This window comes from Pseudophryne corroboree, chromosome 9 (assembly GCF_028390025.1).
Source record: "Pseudophryne corroboree isolate aPseCor3 chromosome 9, aPseCor3.hap2, whole genome shotgun sequence".
Taxonomy (NCBI): domain Eukaryota; kingdom Metazoa; phylum Chordata; class Amphibia; order Anura; family Myobatrachidae; genus Pseudophryne; species Pseudophryne corroboree.
In genome coordinates, this window is record NC_086452.1 from 477,458,468 (window position 1) to 477,484,506 (window position 26,039).

General features: G+C 51.2%; 1 protein-coding gene across 1 annotated transcript in view; it reads left to right on the plus strand.

Annotated features, from left to right (window-relative positions):
• Nucleotides 1-2,331: 2,331 nt before the first annotated feature.
• The window catches only part of FANCD2 (FA complementation group D2), a 255,379-nt gene continuing 231,671 nt past the window's right edge, over nt 2,332-26,039 (plus strand). Inside the window, exons 1-2 of the mRNA XM_063941424.1 lie at nt 2,332-2,613; nt 3,598-3,684. Of these exons, the coding sequence (XP_063797494.1) occupies nt 3,624-3,684 (61 nt within the window). The 5' untranslated portion in view covers nt 2,332-2,613; nt 3,598-3,623. The remainder of the gene's footprint in view (nt 2,614-3,597; nt 3,685-26,039) is intronic.

Below are 26,039 nucleotides of genomic sequence, written 5' to 3' on the forward strand. Positions count from 1 at the left end.
TAGGACTTGAAACCAGCCGCAGGTTCGAGAGCCAATCAGAGCTCGCGGACCGGCAGCCGCGGCTCCTGATTGGCTGCCGGTCCGCGAGCTCTGATTGGCTCACGAACCGGCGGCTGGTTTCAAGTTCTACACGCCGCCGCCGCGCTCTCCTCCCTCCCCTGACACAGACAGCTGAGACATGCTGCCGCCGGACTGAGCGGCGGCGTGTCTCACTCGGAGAAGCGGGTGGGCCAGAGCAAACGGCTTCGCGGGCCTTATACGGCCCGCGGGCCGGAGGTTCCCCACCCCTGATCTACACCTTCATCTTAATTTCCATTTATTCACATCACAGCATATTTCAGTGCGCTGTACATGAAAGAGGTCAGAGGGCCCTGCTCTCAGGGTGACTGTATGGGGGAACAGGTGGGTGTATCATCCGGTCACACTGATGCTGGTCTGCGGGATGTGTGAGCAGGCCCGGCGCTACTCGCTCAGCAATGAAATGCAAAGCAGGTAGGCGCCAGGGTTGGAGAGGCACTCTCCCTGCTTTGCATCCCCGCTGCTGCGCCTGTGCCCCCCTGCTGCCGGCTGCTGTGCCTGTCACACTGTTTGACAGGCAGCGGTGCCGGCAGCATGAAGCTTCCCCCTACCCCCACCCTGAAAGTAGTCCAGTGTCTGTGTGTGTCCAGCCCAAAAAGGGTGGGGCTTAATGGTGCTGAGGGGCGGGGCTACACGGGACCATGGCCATGCTGCAGACGAAGGCAGAATACAGATCTGGCCAGCCAGATGGTAAGTTGAGGAAGACGGAAGAGTGAGAAAGTGTGAGTGTGTGTATTTGTACTGTATGTGTGTGTTGTATGTACAGTATGTGTGACTGTGCAGCATAATGTGTGTAAGCGTCACTGCTACAGGGGGAGTTGCGTCTTATATAAGCATCACTGGTACAGGGGACGTTACGTGTGCGTCACTGGTACAGGGGGCGTTGCATCTTATATAAGCGGCACTGGTAAAGGGGGCGTTACGTGTGCAAGCGTCACTGGTACAGGGGGCGTTACGTGTGCAAGCGTCACTGGTACAGGGGGCGTTACATGTGCAAGCGTCACTGGTACAGGGGGCGTTACGTGTGTAAGTGGTACTGGTAGAGGGGGCGTTACGTGTGCAAGCGTCACTGGTACAGGGGGCGTTACATGTGCAAGCGTCACTGGTACAGGGGGCGTTACGTGTGCAAGCGTCACTGGTACAGGGGGCGTTACGTGTGCAAGCGTCACTGGTATAGGGGGCGTTACATGTGCAAGCATCACTAGTACAGGGGGCGTTACATGTGTAAGCGGCACTGGTACAGGGGGCGTTACGTGTGCAAGCGTCACTGGTACAGGGGGCGTTACATGTGCAAGCGTCACTGGTACAGGGGGCGTTACGTGTGCGTCAGTGGTACAGGGGGCGTTACGTGTGCAAGCGTCACTGGTACAGGGGGCATTACGTGTGTAAGTGTCACTGGTACAGGGGGCATTACGTGTGTAAGTGTCACTGGTACAGGGGGCGTTACGTGTGCAAGCGTCACTGGTACAGGGGGCGTTACATGTGCAAGCATCACTAGTACAGGGGGCGTTACAGGGGGCGTTACGTGTGCAAGCGTCACTGGTACAGGGGGCGTTACATGTGCAAGCGTCACTGGTACAGGGGGCGTTACGTGTGCGTCACTGGTACAGGGGGCGTTACGTGTGCAAGCGTCACTGGTACAGGGGGCGTTACGTGTGTAAGCGGCACTGGTACAGGGGGCGTTACGTGTGCGTCAGTGGTACAGGGGGCGTTACGTGTGCAAGCGTCACTGGTACAGGGGGCGTTACGTGTGCAAGCGTCACTGGTACAGGGGGCGTTACGTGTGTAAGTGTCACTGGTACAGGGGGCGTTACGTGTGCAAGCGTCACTGGTATAGGGGGCGTTACGTGTGCAGGCGTGGCCGGACTGTTGGGAGGGTGAGCCACGGCGGCTGCATGACATCACACGCAGCCACTGAGACCCGGGCACCGAAGAGGTTTTCACGGCCAGCTGCAGGAGCTGCGCTGGCCGGGAGTAACTCCTGAGATGCAAAAGCATCGCCGCTGTGCGTTGTTTTGCATTTCTGCAGGAAAGGGGGGGGGGGGGGGGGGGGGCGGGCACTGACATGCGGGGTGGAGTAGCCCTGTGCTGGGCGTCCCCCCCAATTGTCTGCGATCAACTCGGAATAACCCCCATGTGCGCTGTATGTATGGGAGGGCGCTGAACACCCGAGCACCGGCCCTGCGTGTGAGTGCAGAGACTGTGTCACTCGTTCCCCACACTGCTGCACCCAGCGACACCCGCACACCCCACTCATCACCCTATCCGCACTGCGCGCCTCTGTCTGTTGTCCATCCGTGCACACGTGTGCACACGCCCCCAAACAGCCACACCCTCCCGCACCGTCTCCAGTCACCGCCCCTCTCGTGACCACAGCGGTCTCCGCCCCTCGCCTGACGTCAAAGTCACCGCCTCTCTCACAACTCCGGCAGTCACCGCCCCTCGCTCTACGTCAGACGGCGCGAACTGCAAAGGTGAAAGTTACTACAGCCGCCCGGACACCGCTCACATACCGGGGACCTACCGGAGACCGGGGTATCTCCTCATACGTGTCCCCCGTACTACCCACCTGTCACACTGCTATCTCCCCCCCCCGTCACATTGCTACCCCCTATCCCCCCCCCCCAGTCACACTACTGTCCCCCCCTCCCCTGTCACACTGCTGTCCCTCCACCGTCACATTGCTACCCCCTATCCCCCCCCCTCAGTCACACTGCTGTCCCCCCCCCCCCCCGTCACATTTCTACCCCCTATCCTCCTCCAGTCACACTACTGTCCCCCCCTCCCCTGTCACACTGCTGTCCCCCCCTCCAGTCACATTGCTACCCCTATCCCCCCCCAGTCAGACTACTGTCCCCCCCTCCCCTGTCACACTGCTGTCCCGCCCCCGTCACATTTCTACCCCCTATCCCCCTCCAGTCACACTACTGTCCCCCCCCCTCCCCTGTCACACTGCTGTCCCCCCCTCCAGTCACATTGCTACCCCTATCCCCCCCAGTCACACTACTGTCCCCCCCCTCCCCTGTCACACTGCTGTCCCGCCCCCGTCACATTTCTACCCCCTATCCCCCTCCAGTCACACTACTGTCCCCCCCTCCCCTGTCACACTGCTGTCCCCCCCCCCCCGTCACATTTCTACCCCCTATCCCCCTCCAGTCACACTACTGTCCCCCCCCTCCCCTGTCACACTGCTGTCCCCCCCTCCAGTCACATTGCTACCCCTATCCCCCCCAGTCACACTACTGTCCCCCCCTCCCCTGTCACACTGCTGTCCCCACCTCCCCTGTCACACTCTTGCCCCCCCCTGTCACACTGCTATCCCCCCCTCCCCTGTCACACTGCTGTCCCCCCCTCCCCTGTCACACTGCTGTCCCCCCCCTCCCCTGTCACACTGCTGCCCCCCCTCCCCTGTCACACTGCTGTCCCCCCCTCCCCTGTCACACTGCTCTACCCCCCCCTGTTGTGCTGTGCTGCCCACCCACTCTCTCAATCCAACTTTGTGTTTTCATTTTGTTTCAGGGATAATCTTTCTCTATAATTCTGCAATGATGGCAAAACGGCGTCTGTCTAAGTCAGAAGATCGTGAGGAGCTCGGTAGCACCACCAGTAAGTGACACCTTCGCTGGATGTAACACTGGTTGTTGCTGGTCATTTCTACATACAGATTGAGGAGGCGGAGTCTGCATAACACATGCACTGCGGAACGTACTGATATAGGAGGCGAAGTCTGCATAACTCGTACACTGCGGAACGTATAGACGTAGGAGGCGTAGTTTGCATAACTTGTACACTGCGAACGTATAGACGTAGGAGGCGGAGTCTGCATAACTCGTACACTGCCCAACATATATGAAAGAAGACAAATGAAGTGAGCAGCGGATTTAGTATTATCAGTGTATGTGTAATATATATATATATATATATATATATATATATAATCTCTCTCTCTCTCTCTCTCTCTCTCTCTCTCTCTCTCTCTCTCTCTCTCTCTCTCTCTCTCTCTCTCCAATGGGGAAGTCCCGCACTCTCATCAATAGTTCATCTTTGGGGTGCTTCTACACAGATGATCCCCTAAATGGGTGATTTCTGTTGTATGTAAATTCTTATAGGTAGGCACTCTCCAGTCCATAAATGTGCTTGAAGAAAATGTATTATATCATACTCACAAAGATATAAATGCAAGGCTTCATTATATGCATGTAGACAGAATCACAGTGACGTTTCGGTCCATCAGGACCTTTGTCAAGCGTGTCAGCAATACAAGCCACCAGCATAACAACATAGCAGAGTCATTGCAGCAGAAGTCACATACCTGTTCCCTGGAGACCTCTTAAATACCCCCATTACAAATGGCTAGCACAATGTCCTGCTCATTGCAGGAGATGCGCTCCACCTGCGCCCGTCACTGCGTGCGTTCCACTGCCGCATGTCCGGACCCAGCGTGCGTTCCATTGCCGCAAATGCGGAAACGGCTGTGCCAGTACTTCCGGTTCAAAGATATCTCAACAACAGTTTCCCTAGCGACGTCGTCAGACATAGCAACGCTTCCACATAGCAACGCGCAAACAGTGCAAAACACTAAGCCAAACTCATCAGAAGTATACATATATTATAATGGCTACAAAGCAACAAATGCTAAGGTGGACAAATAATCTAAATAAGATATGATCTCCACTACCAGGGAGACTAGTATTACTTGATCACATCAGATACATCTAATACATGCAGCCCACCAGCCACCTTTTAAAAATTAGGTATACTCCTATATATTTTTCTCTGACGTCCTAGTGGATGCTGGGAACTCCGTAAGGACCATGGGGAATAGACGGGCTCCGCAGGAGACTGGGCACTCTATAAGAAAGATTTGGTACTATCTGGTGTGCACTGGCTCCTCCCTCTATGCCCCTCCTCCAGACCTCAGTTAGATTTCTGTGCCCGGCCGAGCTGGATGCACACTAGGGGCTCTCCTGAGCCCCTAGAAAGAAAGTATATGTTAGGTTTTTTATTTTACAGTGAGACCTGCTGGCAACAGGCTCACTGCAACGAGGGACTAAGGGGAGAAGAAGCGAACCTACCTGCTTGCAGCTAGCTTGGGCTTCTTAGGCTACTGGACACCATTAGCTCCAGAGGGATCGACCGCAGGACCCGTCCTTGGTGTTCGTTCCCGGAGCCGCGCCGCCGTCCCCCTTACAGAGCCAGAAGCATGAAGATGGTCCGGAAAATCGGCGGCAGAAGACTTCAGTCTTCACCAAGGTAGCGCACAGCACTGCAGCTGTGCGCCATTGCTCCTCATACACACTTCACACTCCAGTCACTGAGGGTGCAGGGCGCTGGGGGGGGGGGCGCCCTGAGCAGCAATAAAAACACCTTGGCTGGCAAAATAACCACAATATATAGCCCCAGAGGCTATATATGTGGTAATTACCCCTGCCAGAATCCATAAAAAAGCGGGAGAAAAGTCAGCCGAAAAAGGGGCGGAGCCATCTCCCTCAGCACACTGGCGCCATTTCTCCCTCACAGTTCCGCTGGAATGAAGCTCCCTGGCTCTCCCCTGCAGTCTACACTACAGAAAGGGTAAAAAAGAGAGGGGGGGCACTAAATTTAGGCGCAGTATAACTTATAGCAGCTATAAGGGGACATAATTCAGTTAGTCCCTGCATTATATAGCGCTCTGGTGTGTGCTGGCATACTCTCTCTCTGTCTCCCCAAAGAGCTTTTGTGGGGTCCTGTCTCCTTTAAGAGCATTCCCTGTGTGTGTGTGCGGTGTGTCGGTACGGCTGTGTCGACATGTTTGATGAGGAGGCTTATGTGGAGGCAGTGCAGATGCCTATAAATGTGATGTCACCCCCTGCGGGGCAGACACCGGAGTGGATGTACTTATGGAAGGAATTACATGCAAGTGTCGACTCCTTACATAAAAAATTTGACGACATGCCAAACACGGGACAGCCGGCTTCTCAGCTCGTGCCTGCCCAGACAACTCAAAGGCCATCAGGGGCTCTGAAGCGCCCACTACCTCAGATGGCAGACACAGATGTCGACACGGATACTGATACCAGTGTTGACGACGATGAGTCAAATTTAATGTCCACTAGGGCCATTCGTTGCATGATTGAGGCAATGAAAGAGGTATTACACATTTCTGATATAAACCCAGGTACCTCAAAGAAGGGTATTATGTTTGGGGAGAAAAAACTACCAATAGCTTCTCTGACGTCCTAGTGGATGCTGGGAACTCCGTAAGGACCATGGGGAATAGCGGCTCCGCAGGAGACTGGGCAAAAAAGTAAAAGCTTTAGGACTAGCTGGTGTGCACTGGCTCCTCCCCCTATGACCCTCCTCCAAGCCTCAGTTAGATTTTTGTGCCCGGCCGAGAAGGGTGCATGCTAGGTAGCTCTCCAGAGCTGCTTAGAGTAAAAGTTTTAAATAGTTTTTTTTATTTTCAGTGAGACCTGCTGGCAACAGGCTCACTGCATCGTGGGACTAAGGGGAGAAGAAGCGAACTCACCTGAATGCAGAGTGGATTGGGCTTCTTGGCTACTGGACATTAGCTCCAGAGGGACGATCACAGGTTCAGCCTGGATGGGTCCCGGAGCCGCGCCGCCGGCCCCCTTACAGAGCCAGAAGAGCGAAGAGGTCCGGAAAAATCGGCGGCAGAAGACGTTCCTGTCTTCAATAAGGTAGCGCACAGCACTGCAGCTGTGCGCCATTGCTCTCAGCACACTTCACACTCCGGTCACTGAGGGTGCAGGGCGCTGGGGGGGAGCGCCCTGAGACGCAATAAAACATGTTTTAAACCTTATATGGCTAAAGAAATGCATCACATATAGCTCCTGGGCTATATGGATGCATTTAACCCCTGCCAGTTTTCCTTAAAAAAAGCGGGAGAAAGGCTCCGCCCCCTTTTCGGCGGCCTTATCTCCTCAGCACACAAGCGCCATTTTCCCTCACAGCTCCGCTGGAAGGACGGCTCCCTGACTCTCCCCTGCAGTCCTGCTACAGAATCAGGGTAAAACAAGAGAGGGGGGGCACTAATTGGCAGAAAATACATATACAGCAGCTATAGAAGGGAGAAACACTTATATAAGGTTATCCCTGCATATATATAGCGCTCTGGTGTGTGCTGGCAAACTCTCCCTCTGTCTCCCCAAAGGGCTCGTGGGGTCCTGTCCTCTATCAGAGCATTCCCTGTGTGTGTGCTGTGTGTCGGTACGATTGTGTCGACATGTATGAGGAGGAAAATGATGTGGAGGCGGAGCAATTGCCTGTAATAGTGATGTCACCCCCTAGGGAGTCGACACCTGACTGGATGGTCGTATGGAAGGAATTACGTGACAGTGTCAGCACTTTGCAAAAAACTGTTGACGACATGAGACAGCCGGCAAATCAGTTAGTGCCTGTCCAGGCGTCTCAAACACCGTCAGGGTCTCTAAAGCGCCCGTTACCTCAGATGGTCGACACAGACCCAGACACGGATACTGACTCCAGTGTCGACGGTGACGAGACAAACGTAATGTCCAGTAGGGCCACACGTTACATGATCACGGCAATGAAGGAGGCTTTGAACATTTCTGATACTACAAGTACCACAAAAAAGGGTATTATGTGGGGTGTGAAAAAACTACCCATAGTTTTTCCTGAATCAGATGAATTAAATGAGGTTTGTGACAAAGCGTGGGTTTCCCCCGATAAAAAACTGCTGATTTCTAATAAATTATTGGCATTATACCCTTTCCCGCCAGAGGTTAGGGCGCGTTGGGAAACACCCCCTAGGGTAGATAAGGCGCTCACACGCTTATCAAAACAAGTGGCGTTACCGTCTCCTGATACGGCCGCCCTCAAGGAACCAGCTGATAGAAAGCTGGAAAATATCCTAAAAGGTATATACACACATACTGGTGTTATACTACGACCAGCAATCGCCTCAGCCTGGATGTGCAGCGCTGGAGTGGCTTGGTCGGATTCCCTGACTGAAAATATTGATACCCTGGATAGGGACAGTATATTGTTGACTATAGAGCATTTAAAGGATGCATTACTATATATGCGAGATGCACAGAGGGATATTTGCACCCTGGCATCAAGAGTAAGTGCGTTGTCCATTTCTGCCAGAAGATGTTTATGGACACGACAGTGGTCAGGTGATGCGGATTCAAAACGGCATATGGAAGTTTTGCCGTATAAAGGGGAGGAGTTATTTGGGGTCGGTCTATCAGACCTGGTGGCCACGGCGACGGCTGGAAAATCCACCTTTTTACCCCAGGTCACCTCTCAGCAGAAAAAGACACCGTCTTTTCAAACTCAGTCCTTTCGTTCCCATAAGGGCAAGCGGGCAAAAGGCCACTCATTTCTGCCCCGGGGCAGAGGAAGGGGAAAAAGACTGCAGCAAGCAGCCTCTTCCCAGGATCAGAAGCCCTCCCCCGCTTCTGCCAAGTCTTCAGCATGACGCTGGGGCTTTACAAGCGGACTCGGGCACGGTGGGGTCCCGTCTCAAAAATTTCAACGCGCAGTGGGCTCACTCGCAAGTGGACCCCTGGATCCTGCAGGTAGTATCACAGGGGTACAAATTGGAATTTGAGACGTCTCCCCCTCGCCGGTTCCTGAAGTCTGCTCTACCAACGTCTCCCTCCGACAGGGAGGCAGTATTGGAAGCTATTCACAAGCTGTATTCCCAGCAGGTGATAATCAAAGCAGGGAAAGGGGTGGTATTCCACGCTGTTTGTGGTACCGAAGCCGGACGGCTCGGTGAGACCGATTTTAAATCTGAAATCATTGAACACTTACATAAAAAGGTTCAAATTCAAGATGGAATCACTCAGAGCAGTGATAGCGAACTTGGAAGAAGGGGACTATATGGTGTCTCTGGACATCAAAGATGCTTATCTCCATGTCCCAATCTACCCTTCTCACCAAGGGTACCTCAGGTTTGTGGTACAGAACTGTCATTATCAGTTTCAGACGCTGCCGTTAGGATTGTCCACGGCACCACGGGTCTTTACCAAGGTAATGGCCGAAATGATGATTCTTCTTCGAAGAAAAGGCGTCTTAATTATCCCTTATTTGGACGATCTCCTGATAAGGGCAAGGTCCAGGGAACAGTTAGAGGTCGGAGTAGCACTATCTCAGGTGGTGCTACGTCAGCACGGGTGGATTCTAAATATTCCAAAATCGCAGCTGATTCCAACAACACGTCTACTGTTCCTAGGGATGATTCTGGACACAGTCCAGAAAAAGGTGTTTCTCCCGGAGGAGAAGGCCAGGGAGTTATCCGAGCTAGTCAGGAACCTCCTGAAACCAGGACAAGTGTCAGTGCATCAATGCACAAGGGTCCTGGGAAAGATGGTGGCTTCTTACGAAGCGATTCCATTAGGAAGATTCCATGCAAGAACGTTTCAGTGGGATCTGCTGGACAAATGGTCCGGATCGCATCTTCAGATGCATCAGCGGATAACCCTATCTCCAAGGACAAGGGTGTCTCTCCTGTGGTGGTTGCAGAGTGCTCATCTTCTAGAGGGCCGCAGATTCGGCATTCAGGACTGGATTCTGGTGACCACGGATACCAGCCTGAGAGGCTGGGGAGCAGTCACACAGGGAAGAAATTTCCAGGGCTTGTGGTCAAGCATGGAAACGTCTCTTCACATAAATATCCTGGAACTAAGGGCAATTTACAATGCCCTAAGTCAAGCAAGGCCTCTGCTTCAGGGTCAGTCGGTTTTGATCCAATCGGACAACATCACGGCAGTCGCCCACGTAAACAGACAGGGCGGCACAAGAAGCAGGAGGGCAATGGCAGAAGCTGCAAGAATTCTTCGCTGGGCGGAAAATCATGTGACAGCACTGTCAGCGGTGTTCATTCCGGGAGTGGACAACTGGGAAGCAGACTTCCTCAGCAGACACGACCTCCACCCGGGGGAGTGGGGACTTCACCCAGAAGTCTTCCACGTGATTGTAAACCGTTGGGAGGACTTGGTACCCGGAACTTCAAGAGATGCTCACGGAGGACCCGTGGCCTCTACCTCTCAGAAAGGACCTGCTCCAGCAGGGACCTTGTCTGTTCCAAGACTTACCACGGCTGCGTTTGACGGCATGGAGGTTGAACGCCGGATCCTGAAGGAAAAAGGCATTCCAGATGAAGTCATCTCTACCCTGGTCAAGGCCAGAAAGGATGTAACCGCAAAACATTATCACCGCATTTGGCGGAAATATGTTGCGTGGTGTGAGGCCAAGAAGGCCCCTACAGAGGAATTTCAACTGGGTCGTTTCCTGCATTTCCTGCAAACAGGACTATCTATGGGCCTAAAATTAGGGTCCATTAAGGTTCAAATTTCGGCCCTGTCAATCTTCCAAAAAGAACTGGCTTCAGTGCCTGAAGTTCAGACGTTTGTCAAAGGGGTACTGCATATACAGCCTCCTTTTGTGCCTCCAGTGGCACCTTGAGATCTCAATGTAGTGTTGAGTCTCCTAAAATCACATTGGTTTGAACCACTCACCACTGTGGAATTGAAATATCTCACATGGAAAATGGTCATGCTGTTAGCCCTGGCTTCAGCCAGGCGTGTCTCAGAATTGGCGGCTTTATCATATAAAAGCCCTTACCTAATTTTTCATTCAGACAGGGCAGAACTGAGGACTCGCCCTCAATTTCTCCCTAAGGTGGTTTCAGCGTTTCACATGAACCAGCCTATTGTGGTACCTGCGGCTACTAGGGACTTGGAGGACTCCAAGTTGCTGGACGTAGTCAGGGCCCTGAAAATATATGTTTCCAGGACGGCTGGAGTCAGAAAATCTGACTCGCTGTTTATCCTGTATGCACCCAACAAGCTGGGTGCTCCTGCTTCTAAGCAGACGATTGCTCGTTGGATTTGTAGTACAATTCAGCTTGCACATTCTGTGGCAGGCCTGCCACAGCCAAAATCTGTAAAAGCCCATTCCACAAGGAAAGTGGGCTCATCTTGGGCGGCTGCCCGAGGGGTCTCGGCTTTACAACTTTGCCGAGCAGCTACTTGGTCAGGGGCAAACACGTTTGCTAAATTTTACAAATTCGATACCCTGGCTGAGGAGGACCTGGAGTTCTCTCATTCGGTGCTGCAGAGTCATCCGCACTCTCCCGCCCGTTTGGGAGCTTTGGTATAATCCCCATGGTCCTTACGGAGTTCCCAGCATCCACTAGGACGTCAGAGAAAATAATAAGATTTTACTTACCGATAAATCTATTTCTCGTAGTCCGTAGTGGATGCTGGGACTCCGTCAGGACCATGGGGATTAGCGGCTCCGCAGGAGACAGGGCACAAAAATAAAAGCTTTAGGACTAGGTGGTGTGCACTGGCTCCTCCCCCTATGACCCTCCTCCAAGCCTCAGTTAGGATACTGTGCCCGGACGAGCGTACACAATAAGGAAGGATTTTGAATCCCGGGTAAGACTCATACCAGCCACACCAATCACACCGTATAACCTGTGATCTGAACCCAGTTAACAGTATGACAAACGTAGGAGCCTCTGAACAGACGGCTCACAACAATAACAACCCGATTTTTTTTTGTAACAATAACTATGTACAAGTATTGCAGACAATCCGCACTTGGGATGGGCGCCCAGCATCCACTACGGACTACGAGAAATAGATTTATCGGTAAGTAAAATCTTATTTTCTCTGACGTCCTAGTGGATGCTGGGACTCCGTCAGGACCATGGGGATTATACCAAAGCTCCCAAACGGGCGGGAGAGTGCGGATGACTCTGCAGCACCGAATGAGAGAACTCCTGGTCCTCTTTAGCCAGGGTATCAAATTTGTAGAATTTTACAAACGTGTTCCCCCCCTGACCACGTAGCTGCTCGGCAGGGTTGTAATGCCAAGACCCCTCGGGCAGCCGCCCAAGATGAGCCCACCTTCCTTGTGGAATGGGCCTTGATAGATTTAGGCTGTGGCAGGCCTGCCACAGAATGTGCAAGTTGAATTGTGCTACAAATCCAACGAGCAATCGTCTGCTTAGAAGCAGGAGCACCCAGCTTGTTGGGTGCATACAGTATAAACAGCGAGTCAGATTTTCTGACTCCAGCCGTCCTTGAAATATATATTTTCAATGCCCTGACAACGTCCAGCAACTTGGAATCCTCCAAATCGCTAGTAGCCGCAGGCACCACAATAGGCTGGTTCAGGTGAAACGCTGAAACCACCTTAGGCAGAAACTGAGGACGCGTCCGCAGTTCTGCCCTGTCCGAATGGAAAATCAGATATGGGCTTTTATACGATAAAGCCGCCAATTCTGACACTCTCCTGGCTGAAGCCAGGGCCAGTAGCATGGTTACTTTCCATGTAAGATATTTCAAATCCACCGATTTGAGTGGCTCAAACCAATGGGATTTGAGAAAATCCAAAACTACATTAAGATCCCACGGAGCCACTGGGGGCACAACCGGGGGCTGTATATGTAGTACTCCTTTTACAAAAGTCTGGACTTCAGGAACTGAAGCCAATTCTTTCTGGAAGAAAATCGACAGGGCCGAAATTTGAACCTTAATGGACCCTAATTTGAGGCCCATAGACAATCCTGTTTGCAGGAAATGTAGGAATTGACCCAGTTGAAATTCCTCCGTCGGGGCCTTCCTGGCCTCACACCACGCAACATATTTTCTCCAAATGCGGTGATAATGTTGTGCAGTCACCTCCTTCCTGGCTTTTACCAGGGTAGGGATGACCTCTTCCGGAATGCCTTTTTCCCTTAGAATTCGGCGTTCAACCGCCATGCCGTCAAACGCAGCCGCGGTAAGTCTTGGAATAGACACGGTCCCTGCTGAAGCAGGTCCCGTCTTAGAGGTAGAGGCCACGGATCTTCCGTGAGCATCTCCTGAAGTTCCGGGTACCAAGTTCTTCTTGGCCAATCCGGAGCCACGAGTATCGTTCTTACTCCCCTTTGCCGTATAATTCTCAGTACTTTTGGTATGAGAGGCAGAGGAGGAAACACATACACTGACTGGAACACCCACGGTGTTACCAGAGCGTCCACAGCTATTGCCTGAGGGTCTCTTGACCTGGCGCAATACCTGTCCAGTTTTTTGTTGAGGCGGGACGCCATCATATCCACCTTTGGTTTTTCCCAACGGTTCACAATCATGTGGAAGACTTCTGGATGAAGTCCCCACTCTCCCGGGTGTAGATCGTGTCTGCTGAGGAAGTCCGCTTCCCAGTTGTCCACTCCCGGAATGAACACTGCTGACAGTGCTATCACATGATCTTCCGCCCAGCGAAGAATCCTTGCAGCTTCTGCCATTGCCCTCCTGCTTCTTGTGCCGCCCTGTCTGTTTACGTGGGCGACTGCCGTGATGTTGTCCGACTGGATCAACACCGGCTGACCCTGAAGCAGGGGTTTTGCCAGGCTTCGAGCATTGTAAATCGCTCTTAGCTCCAGTATATTTATGTGAAGAGACATCTCCAGGCTTGACCACACTCCCTGGAAGTTTCTTCCCTGTGTGACCGCTCCCCAGCCTCTCAGACTGGCATCCGTGGTCACCAGGACCCAGTCCTGTATGCCGAATCTGCGGCCCTCTAACAGATGAGCACTCTGCAACCACCACAGAAGAGACACCCTTGTCCGTGGAGACAAAATTATCCGCTGATGCATCTGCAGATGCGATCCGGACCATTTGTCCAGCAGATCCCACTGAAAAGTTCGTGCGTGGAATCTGCCGAATGGAATCGCTTCGTAAGAAACCACCATTTTTCCCAGGACTCTTGTGCATTGATGCACAGACACTTTTCCTGGTTTTGGGAGGTTCCTGACAAGTTCGGATAACTCCCTGGCTTTCTCCTCCGGAAGAAACACCTTTTTCTGAACCGTGTCCAGAATCATTCCCAGGAACAGCAGACGTGTCGTCGGGGTCAATTGAGATTTTGGAAAATTCAGAATCCACCCGTGCTGTTGCAGCACTACTTGGGTTAGTGCTACTACGTCCTCCAGCTGTTCTCTGGACCTTGCCCTTATCAGGAGATCGTCCAAGTAAGGGATAATTAATACGCCTTTTCTTCGCAGAAGAAACATCATTTCGGCCATTACCTTGGTAAAGACCCGAGGTGCCGTGGACAATCCAAACGGCAGCGTCTGAAACTGATGACAGTTTTGCACCACGAACCTGAGGTACCCTTGATGTGAAGGGCAAATTGGGACATGCAGGTAAGCATCCTTGATGTCCAGGGACACCATAAAGTCCCCTTCTTCCAGATTCGCTATCACTGCTCTGAGTGACTCCATCTTGAACTTGAATTTTTGTATGTACAGGTTCAAAGATTTCAGATTTAGAATAGGTCTTACCGAGCCGTCCGGCTTCGGTACCACAAATAGTGTGGAATAATACCCCTTTCCCTGTTGTAGTAGGGGTACCTTGACTATCACCTGCTGAGAATACAGCTTGTGAATGGCTTCCAATACCGTCGCCCTGTCTGAGGGAGACGTTGGCAGAGCAGACTTTAGGAACCGGCGAGGGGGAGACTTCTCGAATTCCAACCTGTAACCCTGAGATACTACCTGCAGGATCCAGGGGTCCACCTGTGAGTGAGCCCACTGTGCGCTAAAATTCTTGAGTCGACCCCCCACCGCCCCTGAGTCCGCTTGTAAAGCCCCAACGTCATGCTGAGGGCTTTGCAGAAGCCGGGGAGGGCTTCTGCTCCTGGGAGGGAGCTGCTTGGTGCACTCTCTTACCCTTTCCTTTGCCTCGGGGCAGATATGACTGTCCTTTTGCCCGCTTGTTCTTATAGGAACGAAAGGACTGCGGCTGAAAAGACGGTGTCTTTTTCTGTTGGGAGGGGACCTGAGGTAAAAAGGTGGATTTCCCGGCTGTTGCCGTGGCCACCAAATCCGATAGGCCGACCCCAAATAATTCCTCCCCTTTATACGGCAATACTTCCATATGCCGTTTGGAATCCGCATCACCCGACCACTGTCGCGTCCATAAACTTCTTCTGGCAGATATGGACATCGCACTTACTCTCGATGCCAGAGTGCAAATATCCCTCTGAGCATCTCGCATATAAAGAAAAGCATCCTTTAATTGCTCTATAGTCAATAAAATACTGTCCCTATCCAGGGTATCAATATTTTCAGTCAGGGAATCCGACCAAACCACCCCAGCACTGCACATCCATGCTGAGGCGATGGCTGGTCGCAGTATAACACCAGTATGAGTGTATATACTTTTCAGGGTAGTTTCCAGCCTCCTATCAGCTGGATCCTTGAGGGCGGCCGTTTCAGGAGACGGTAACGCCACTTGTTTTGATAAGCGTGTGAGTGCCTTATCCACCCTAGGGGGTGTTTCCCAGCGCGCCCTAACCTCTGGCGGGAAAGGATATAATGCCAATAACTTCTTTGAAATTAGCAGTTTTCTATCGGGGTTAACCCACGCTTCATCACACACTTCATTCAATTCCTCTGATTCAGGAAAAACTACAGGTAGTTTTTTCAGACCCCACATAATACCCCTTTTTGTGGTACTTGCAGTATCAGAGATATGCAAAGCCTCCTTCATTGCCGTGATCATATAACGTGTGGCCCTACTGGAAAATACGTTTGTTTCTTCACCGTCGACACTAGATTCGGTGTCCGTGTCTGGGTCTGTGTCGACCGACTGAGGTAAAGGGCGTTTTACAGCCCCTGACGGTGTCTGAGACGCCTGGACAGGTACTAACTGGTTTGCCGGCCGTCTCATGTCGTCAACTGATTTTTGTAACGTGCTGACATTATCACGTAATTCCATAAACAAAGCCATCCATTCCAGTGTCGACTCCCTAGGGGGTGACATCACCATTACCGGCAATTGCTCCGCCTCCACACCAACATCGTCCTCATACATGTCGACACACACGTACCGACACAGCAGACACACAGGGAATGCTCTTATCGAAGACAGGACCCCACTAGCCCTTTGGGGAGACAGAGGGAGAGTTTGCCAGCACACACCCAAGCGCTATAAATATATAGGAACAACCCTACAGAAGTGTTGTTTCCTTTATAGCAGCTTAATATATCAATATCGCCAAAAAAGTGCCCCCCCTCTCTGTTTTTTTACCCTGTTTCTGTAGTGCAGTGCAGGGGAGAGTCCTGGGAGCCTTCCTCGCAGCGGAGCTGTGCAGGAAAATGGCGCTGTGTGCTGAGGAGATAGGCCCCGCCCCCTATTTCGGCGGGCTCTTCTCCCGGTGTTTGTGAGACCTGGCAGGGGTTAAATACATCCATATAGCCCCAGGGGCTATATGTGATGTATTTTTAGCCAGAACAAGGTATTATCATTGCTGCCCAGGGCGCCCCCCCCCAGCGCCCTGCACCCTCAGTGACCGCTGGTGTGAAGTGTGCTGACAACAATGGCGCACAGCTGCAGTGCTGTGCGCTACCTCATGAAGACTGAAAAGTCTTCTGCCGCCGGTTTCTGGACCTCTTCACTTTTCGGCATCTGCAAGGGGGTCGGCGGCGCGGCTCCGGGACCGGACTCCATGGCTGGGCCTGTGTTCGATCCCTCTGGTGCTAATGGTGTCCAGTAGCCTAAGAAGCCAATCCATCCTGCACACAGGTGAGTTCACTTCTTCTCCCCTAAGTCCCTCGTTGCAGTGAGCCTGTTGCCAGCAGGACTCACTGAAAATAAAAAACCTAATAACTTTTTCTAAGCAGCTCTTTAGGAGAGCCACCTAGATTGCACCCTGCTCGGACGGGCACAAAAACCTAACTGAGGCTTGGAGGAGGGTCATAGGGGGAGGAGCCAGTGCACACCACCTAGTCCTAAAGCTTTTATTTCTCTAACGTCCTAGTGGATGCTGGGGACTCCGTCAGGACCATGGGGAATAGCGGGCTCCGCAGGAGACAGGGCACATCTAAAAAGCTTTTTAGGTCACATGGTGTGTACTGGCTCCTCCCCCTATGACCCTCCTCCAAGCCTCAGTTAGGTTTTTGTGCCCGTCCGAGAAGGGTGCAAACTGGATGGCTCTCTTAAGGAGCTGTTTAGTAAAGTTTTTTTTTAGGTTTCTAATCAGTGATTCCTGCTGGCGACAGGATCACTGCAACGAGGGACTTAGGGGAGAGACTTGCAACTCACCTGCGTGCAGGAGGATTGAAGTTTTAGGCTACTGGACACTGAGCTCCAGAGGGAGTCGGAACACAGGTCAGCCTGGGGTTCGTCCCGGAGCCGCGCCGCCGATCCCCCTTACAGACGCTGAAGAAAGACGGCGGAACGGAGGTCCGGAAACAGGCGGCAGAAGACTTCACAGTCTTCAGAGAGGTAGCGCACAGCACTGCAGCTGTGCGCCATTGTTGCTACACGGCTCACTGACACGGTCACGGAGGGTGCAGGGCGCTGCTGGGGGCGCCCTGGGCAGCAATATAAATACCTATTTGGCAAACAAATACATCACATATAGCCATTAAGGCTATATGTATGTATTTAACCCAGGCCAGTTTTCCTAATAACCGGGAGAAAAGCCCGCCGTGAAAGGGGCGGAGCTTATTCTCCTCAGCACTCAGCGCCATTTTCCTGACCAGCTCCGCTGGTGAGGAAGGCTCCCACTCTCCCCTGCACTACAGAAACAGGGTTAAAGAGAAGGGGGGCATAAATTGGCGATATAATTATATATTAAGAGCCCATATATAGAAACAACACCTTCTAGGGTTGTTATATACATTATGGCGCTTTTGGTGTGTGCTGGCAAACTCTCCCTCTGTCTCCCCAAAGGGCTAGTGGGTCCTGTCCTCTATCAGAGCATTCCCTGTATGTGTGTGCTGTAGGTCGGTACGTGTGTGTCGACATGTATGAGGAAAATGTTGGTGAGGAGACGGAGAAAATTGCCTGTAATGGTGATGTCACTCTCTAGGGAGTCGACACCAGAATGGATGGCTTACTTATGGAATTACGTGATAATGTCAACACGCTGCAAGCCGGTTGACGACATGAGACAGCCGGCGGACAAATTAGTATCGGTCCAGGCGTCTCAGACACCGTCAGGGGCTTGTAAAAACGCCCATTTACCTCAGTCGGTCGACAGACACTGACACGGACACTGACCCCAGTGTCGACGGTGAAGAAACAAACGTATTTTTCCTTTAGGGCCACAAGTTACATGTTAAGGGCAATGAAGGAGGTGTTACGTATTTCTGATACCACAAGTACCACAAATAAGGGTATTTTGTAGGGTGGGAATAAACTACTTGTAGTTTTGCCTGAATCAGATAAATTAAATGAAGTGTGTGATGATACGTGGGGTTCCTCCGACAGAAAGTTATGGGCGGTATACCCTTTTTCCCGCCAGTAGTAAGGGCGAGTTGGAAAACACACCTTAGGGTGGACAAGGCGCTCACACGCATATAAAAAACATGGCGTTACCGTTTCCAGATACGGCCGCCCTCAAGGAGCCAGCTGATAGGAAGCTGAAAAATATCATAACAGTATATACACACATACTGGTGTTATACTACGACCAGCAATCGCCTCAGCCTGGATGTGCAGCGCTGAGGGGGCTTGGTCGGATTTCCTGACTGAAAATTTTGATACCCTTGACAGGGACAGGATTTTATTGTCTATAGAGCATTTTAGGGATGCATTTCTATATATGTGTGATGCGCAGAGGCATATTTGCATTCTGGCATCAAAGAGTAAATGTGATGTACATATCTGCCAGACGAAGACACGACAGTGGTCAGGTGAGGCAGATTCCAGACGGCATATGGAAGTATTGCCGTATAAAGGGGCGGTCCATTGGACCTGGTGGCCATGGCAACAGCTGAAAAATCCACCTTTTGTTACCCCGAGTCACATATTGGCAGAAAAGGACACAGTCTTTTCAGTCTCAGTCCTTTCGTCCCCATACGGGCAGGCGGGCGAAGGCCAGTCATATCTGCCCAGGGGGAGAGGAAAGGGAAGAAGACTGCAGCAAGCAGCTCATTCCCAGGAACAGAAGCTCCTCACGGCTTCTGCCAAGTCCGCAGCATAACGCTGGGGCCGTACAAGCGGACTCAGGTGCGGTAGGGGGTCATCTCAAGAGTTTCAGCAACACTCGCAAGGGAACTCCGGGATCCTACATGTAATATCCCAGGTGTACATTGGAAATTCGAGACGTCTCCCCCTCACACAATTCACAGGCTGTATTCCCAGCAGGTGATAATCAAAGTACCCTTCTTACAACAAGGAAGGGGGTAGTATTCCACACTATATTGTGGTACTGAAGCCAACCGGCTCGGTGAGATCTGAAATATTTGAACACTTACATACAAGCGTTCAAATCAAGATGGAGTCACTCGGAGCAGTGATAGCGAACCAGGAAGAAGGGGACGATATGATGTCACTGGATATCAGGGACGTTTACCTACAGGTCCAAATTTGCCCTTCTCACCAAGGGTACTTCAGGTTCCTGGTACAGAACTGTCACTATCAGTTCAGACGCTGCCGTTTGGATGGTCCACGGCGCCCCGGGTCTTTACCAAGGTAATGGCCGGAATGATGATTTTTCTTAAAAGAAACATGGACGCTTTCCTGATAAGGGCAAGGTCCAGAGAACAGTTGGAGGTCGGAGTAGCACTATCTTAAGTAGTTCTACGACAGCACGAGTGGATTCTAAATATTCCAAAATCGCAGCTTTTTCCGACGACACGTCTACTGTTCCTAGGGAAGATTCTGGACACAGTCCAGAAAAACGTGTTTCTCCCAGTGGAGAAAACCAGGGAGTTATCCGAGCTAATCGGGATCCTCCTAAAACCAGGAAAAGTGTCAGTGCATCATTGCACAAGAGTCCTGGTAAAAATGGTGGCTTATTACGAAGCAATTCCATTCGGCAGATTTCCCGCAAGAACTCTTCAGTGGGATCTGCTGGACAAATGGTCCGGATCGCATCCTCAGATGCATCAGCGGATAACCCTATATCCAAGGAAAAGGGTGTCTCTCCTGTGGTGATTACAGAGTGCTCATCTTCTAGAGGGCCGCAGATTCGGCATTCAGGATTGGATGCCGGTGACCACGGAGGCCAGCCTGAGAGGCTGGGGAACAGTCACACAGGGAAAAAATTTCCAGGGAAGTGTGATTAAGTCTGGAGAATTCTCTCCGCATAAATAAGCTTAGAGCAAATTTATAATGCTCTAAACTTAGCTAGACCTCTGCTTCAAGGTCAGCCGGTATTGATCCAGTGGGATAACATCACGGCAGTCGCCCACGTAAACAGAAGGGCGGCACAAGAAGCAGGAGGGCAGTGAAAACTGCAAGGATTTTTCGCTAGGCGGAAAATCATGTGATAGCACTGTCAGCAGTGTTCTTTCCGGGAGTGGACGACTGGGAAGCAGACTTCCTCAGCAGGCATGATCTCCACCCGGGAGAGTGGAAACTTCATAGGGAAGTTTTTCAACATGATTGTGGACCGTTGGCAAAGACCAAAGGTGGACATGATGGCGTCCCGCCCGAACAAAAAACGGGACAGGTATTCCGCCAGGTCATGAGACCTTCAGGCGATAGCTGTGGATGTTCTGGTAACACCGTGGGTGTACCAGTCTGTGTATGTGTTCCCTCCTCTGTTTCTCATAACCAGGGTATTGAGAATTATAAGACATAGAGGAGTATGAACTATACTAGTGGCTCCGGATTGGCCAAGAGGGACTTGGTACCCGGAACTTCAAGAAATGCTCACAGAGGACTAAGGGCCTGGGGAGCTAAGAAGGGACTTGATTCAGCAAGTACCATGTCTATTCCAAGACTTACCGCGGCTGCGTTTGACGGCATGGCGGTTGAATGCCGGATCCTGAGGGGAAAAGGCATTCCATAAGAGGTCATACCTACCCTGGTCAAACCCAGGAAGGAGGTGACCGCACAACGTCATCACCACATGTGGTGAAAATATGTTGCGTGGGTGAGGCCAGGAAGGCTCCACGACGGAAATTCAACTAGGTCGATTTCTACACTTCCTGAAAACAGGAGTGTTTTGGACCTCAAATTGGGGTTCATTAACATTTAAATTTCGGCCCTGTAGATTTTCTTCCAGAAAGAATTGACTTCAGTTCCTGAAGTCCAGATTGTAAAGGATGTATTGCATATACAGCTTTTTTGTGCCCCTAGGGGCACCGTGAGATCTCAACATAGTGTTGGGATTTCTTAAAATCATATTGGTTTGAACCGCTCAAATCTGTGGATTTGAAATATCTCACATGGAAAGTGACCATGCTGTTGACAAATATCTCACATGGGAAGTGACCATGTTGTTAGCCCTGGCCTCGGCCAGGCGATTGTCAGAATGGGCGGCTTTGTCTTACAAAAGCCCATATTAAAATTTTCCATTTGAACAGGACAGAACTGGGACTCGTCTCCAGTTTCTTCATGAAGGGGTGTCAGCGTTTTCACCTGAAACAACCTCTTGTGGTGCCTGCGGCTACTAGGGACTTGGAGGACTCCAAGTTACTAGACGTGGTCAGGGCCCTAAAAATATATATATATATATAGTTAGGACGGCTGGAGTCAGAAAGTCCGACTTGCTGTTTATACTGTATACACCCAACAAGCTGGGTGCTCATGCTTCTAAGCAGTCTATTGCACGCTGGATTTGTAGTACAATTCAGCTTGCACATTCTGTGGCAGGCCTGCCACAGACGAAATATGTAGATGCCCATTCCACAAGGAAGGTGGGCTCATCCTGGGCGGCTGCCCGAGGAGTCTCGGCATTACAACTTTGCCGAGCAGCTACGTGGTCAGGGGAGAACACGTTTGTAAAATTTTACAAATTTTGATACTCTGGCTAAGGAGGACCTGGAGTTCTCTCATTCGGTGCTGCAGAGTCATCCGCACTCTCCCGCCCGTTTGGGAGCTTTGGTATAATCCCCATGGTCCTGACGGAGTCCCCAGCATCCACTAGGACGTTAGAGAAAATAAGAATTTACTTACCGATAATTCTATTTCTCGTAGTCCGTAGTGGATGCTGGGCGCCCATCCCAAGTGCGGATTGTCTGCAATGCTTGTACATAGTTATTGTTACAAAAATCGGGTTATTACTATTGTTGTGAGCCATCTTTTCGGAGGCTACTTCGTTTTGTTATCATACTGTTAACTGGGTTCAGATCACAAGTTGTACGGTGTGATTGGTGTGGCTGGTATGAGTCTTACCCGGGATTCAAGATCCTTCCTTATTGTGTACGCTCGTCCGGGCACAGTACCTAACTGAGGCTTGGAGGAGGGTCATAGGGGGAGGAGCCAGTACACACCATGTGACCTAAAAAGCTTTTTAGATGTGCCCTGTCTCCTGCGGAGCCCGCTATTCCCCATGGTCCTGACGGAGTCCCCAGCATCCACTACGGACTACGAGAAATAGAATTATCGGTAAGTAAATTCTTATTTTTTGTGCCGTCTCCTGCGGAGCCGCTAATCCCCATGGTCCTGACGGAGTCCCAGCATCCACTAGGACGTCAGAGAAAAGAATTTACTTACCGATAATTCTATTTCTCATAGTCCGTAGTGGATGCTGGGCGCCCATCCCAAGTGCGGATTGTCTGCAATACTTGTATATAGTTATTGTTACAAAAATCGGGTTGTTTATTGTTGTGAGCCATCTTTTCAGAGGCTCCTACGTTTATCATACTGTTAACTGGGTTCAGATCACAAGTTGTACGGTGTGATTGGTGTGGCTGGTATGAGTCTTACCCGGGATTCAAGATCCTTCCTTATTATGTACGCTCGTCCGGGCACAGTATCCTAACTGAGGCTTGGAGGAGGGTCATAGGGGGAGGAGCCAGTGCACACCAGGTAGTCCTAAAGCATTTACTTTTGTGCCCAGTCTCCTGCGGAGCCGCTATTCCCCATGGTCCTTACGGAGTTCCCAGCATCCACTACGGACTATGAGAAATAGAATTATCGGTAAGTAAATTCTTATTTTTTCCCCCATCTGAAGAATTAAATGAAGTGTGTGAAGAAGCGTGGGCTTTCCCCGATAAAAAATTGGTGATTTCAAAAAAATTACTAATGGCGTTCCCTTTCTCGCCAGAGGATAGGTCACGTTGGGAAACTCCCCCTAGGGTGGATAAAGCGCTCACACGTTTGTCAAAAAAGGTGGCACTACCGTCTTCGGATACGGCCGCCCTAAAGGAACCTGCTGATAGAAAGCAGGAGGCTATCCTGAAGTCTATATATACACACACTGGTGTTATACTGAGACCAGCTATTGCTTCAGCGTGGATGTGCAGTGCTGCTGCTGCTTAGTCAGATTCCCTGTCGGAAAATAGAGCATATGAAAGACTCAGTCTTATACATGAGAGATGCACAGAGGGAGATCTGCCGGCTGGCATCTAGAATAAGTGCATTGTCCATTTCTGCTAGGAGAGGTTTATGGACTCGGCAGTGGACAGGGGATGCAGATTCAAAAAGGCACATGGAAGTTTTGCCTTATAAGGGTGATGAGTTATTCGGGGATGGTCTCTCAGACCTTGTTTCCACAGCAACAGCTGGGAAGTCAGCATTTTTGCCCCATGTCCCCTCACAGCCTAAGAAAGCGCCGTATTATCAGGTACAGTCCTTTCGACCCCAGAAAAACAGGCGGGGAAAAGGCGGGTCCTTTCTGTCTAGAGGCAGAGGAAGGGGAAAAAAGCTGCAACAAACAGCAGGTTCCCAGGAACAAAAGTCCTCCCCCGCTTCTTCCAAATCCGCCGCATGACGGTGGGGCTCCACAGACGGAGCCAGGTACGGTGGGGGGCCGCCTCAAAAATTTCAGCGATCAGTGGGTTCGCTCACGGGTGGATCCCTGGATCCTTCAAGTAGTATCTCAGGGGTACAAGCTGGAATTCGAGGCGTCTCCCCCCCGCCGTTTCCTCAAATCGGCCTTACCGACAACTCCCTCGGGCAGGGAGGCTGTGCTAGAGGCAATTCACAAGCTGTATTCCCAGCAGGTGATAGTCAAGGTACCCCTACTTCAACAAGGACGGGGTTACTATTCCACACTGTTTGTGGTACCGAAACCGGACGGTTCGGTGAGACCCATTTTAAATTTGAAATCCTTGAACACATACATAAAAAGATTCAAGTTCAAGATGGAATTGCTCAGGGCGGTTATTGCAAGCCTGGACGAGGGGGATTACATGGTATCCCTGGACATCAAGGATGCTTACCTGCATGTCCCCATTTACCTTCCTCACCAGGAGTACCTCAGATTTGTGGTACAGGATTGCCATTACCAATTCCAGACACTGCCGTTTGGACTGTCCACGGCACCAAGGGTGTTTACCAAGGTAATGGCAGAAATGATGATACTCCTTCGAAAAAAGGGAGTTTTAATTATCCCGTACTTGGACGATCTCCTAATAAAGGCGAGGTCCAAGGAGCAGTTGCTGGTCGGAGTAGCACTATCTCGGGAAGTGCTACAACAGCATGGCTGGATTCTAAACATTCCAAAGTCACAGCTGGTTCCTTCCACACGCCTACTGTTCCTGGGGATGATTCTGGACACAGAACAGAAAAAAGTGTTTCTCCCGCAGGAGAAAGCCAAGGAGCTGTCATCTCTAGTCAGAGAGCTCCTGAAACCAAAACGGGTATCTGTGCATCACTGCACACGAGTCCTGGGAAAAATGGTGGCTTCATACGAAGCAATTCCATTCGGCAGGTTCCATGCAAGGACCTTCCAGTGGGACCTCTTGGACAAGTGGTCGGGATCGCATCTTCAGATGCATCGACTGATAACCCTGTCTCCAAGGACCAGAGTGTCTCTACTGTGGTGGCTGCAGAGTGCTCATCTTCTAGAGGGCCGCAGATTCGGCATACAGGACTGGGTCCTGGTGACCACGGATGCCAGCCTTCGAGGCTGGGGGGCAGTCACACAGGGAAGAAATTTCCAGGGACTTTGGTCAAGTCAGGAGTCGTCCCTACACATAAATATTCTGGAACTGAGGGCCATTTACAATGCCCTAAGTCAGGCAAGGCCCCTGCTTCAAAACCAGCCGGTACTGATCCAATCAGACAACATCACGGCAGTCGCCCATGTAAACCGACCGGGCGGCACAAGAAGCAGGATGGCGATGGCAGAAGCCACAAGGATTCTCCGATGGGCGGAAAATCACGTACTAGCACTGTCAGCAGTGTTCATTCCGGGAGTGGACAACTGGGAAGCAGACTTCCTCAGCAGACACGACCTACACCCGGGAGAGTGGGGACTTCATGCAGAAGTCTTCCAACTGTTGGTAAACCGTTGGGAAAGGCCACAGGTGGACATGAAGGCGTTCCGCCTCAACAAAAAGCTAAAGAGCTATTGCGCCAGGTCAAGGGACCCTCAGGCGATAGCTGTGGACGCTCTAGTGACACCGTGGGTGTACCAGTCGGTTTATGTGTTCCCTCCTCTGCCTCTCATACCAAAGGTACTGAGAATAATAAGAAGGCGAGGAGTAAGAACGATACTCGTGGTTACGGATTGGCCAAGAAGAGCTTGGTACCCAGAACTTCAAGAAATGATATCAGAGGACCCATGGCCTCTACCGCTCAGACAGGATCTGCTACAGCAGGGGCCCTGTCTGTTCCAAGACTTACCGCGGCTGCGTTTGACGGCATGGCGGTTGAATTCCAGATCCTAAAGGAAAAGGGCATTCCGGAGGAAGTCATTCCTACGCTGATAAAAGCCAGGAAAGAAGTAACCGCAAACCATTATCACCGTATTTGGCGGAAATATGTTGCGTGGTGTGAGGCCAGGAAGGCCCCTACAGAGGAATTTCAGCTGGGTCGTTTTCTGCACTTCCTACAGTCGGGAGTGACTATGGGCCTAAAATTGGGTTCCATTAAGGTCCAGATTTCGGCTGTCGATTTTCTTCCAGAAAGAACTGGCTTCACTGCCTGAAGTTCAGACTTTTGTAAAGGGAGTGCTTCATATTCAGCCCCCTTTTGTGCCTCCTGTGGCACCTTGGGATCTCAATGTGGTGTTGAGTTTCCTGAAATCACATTGGTTTGAGCCACTTAAAACTGTGGATTTGAAATATCTCACGTGGAAAGTGG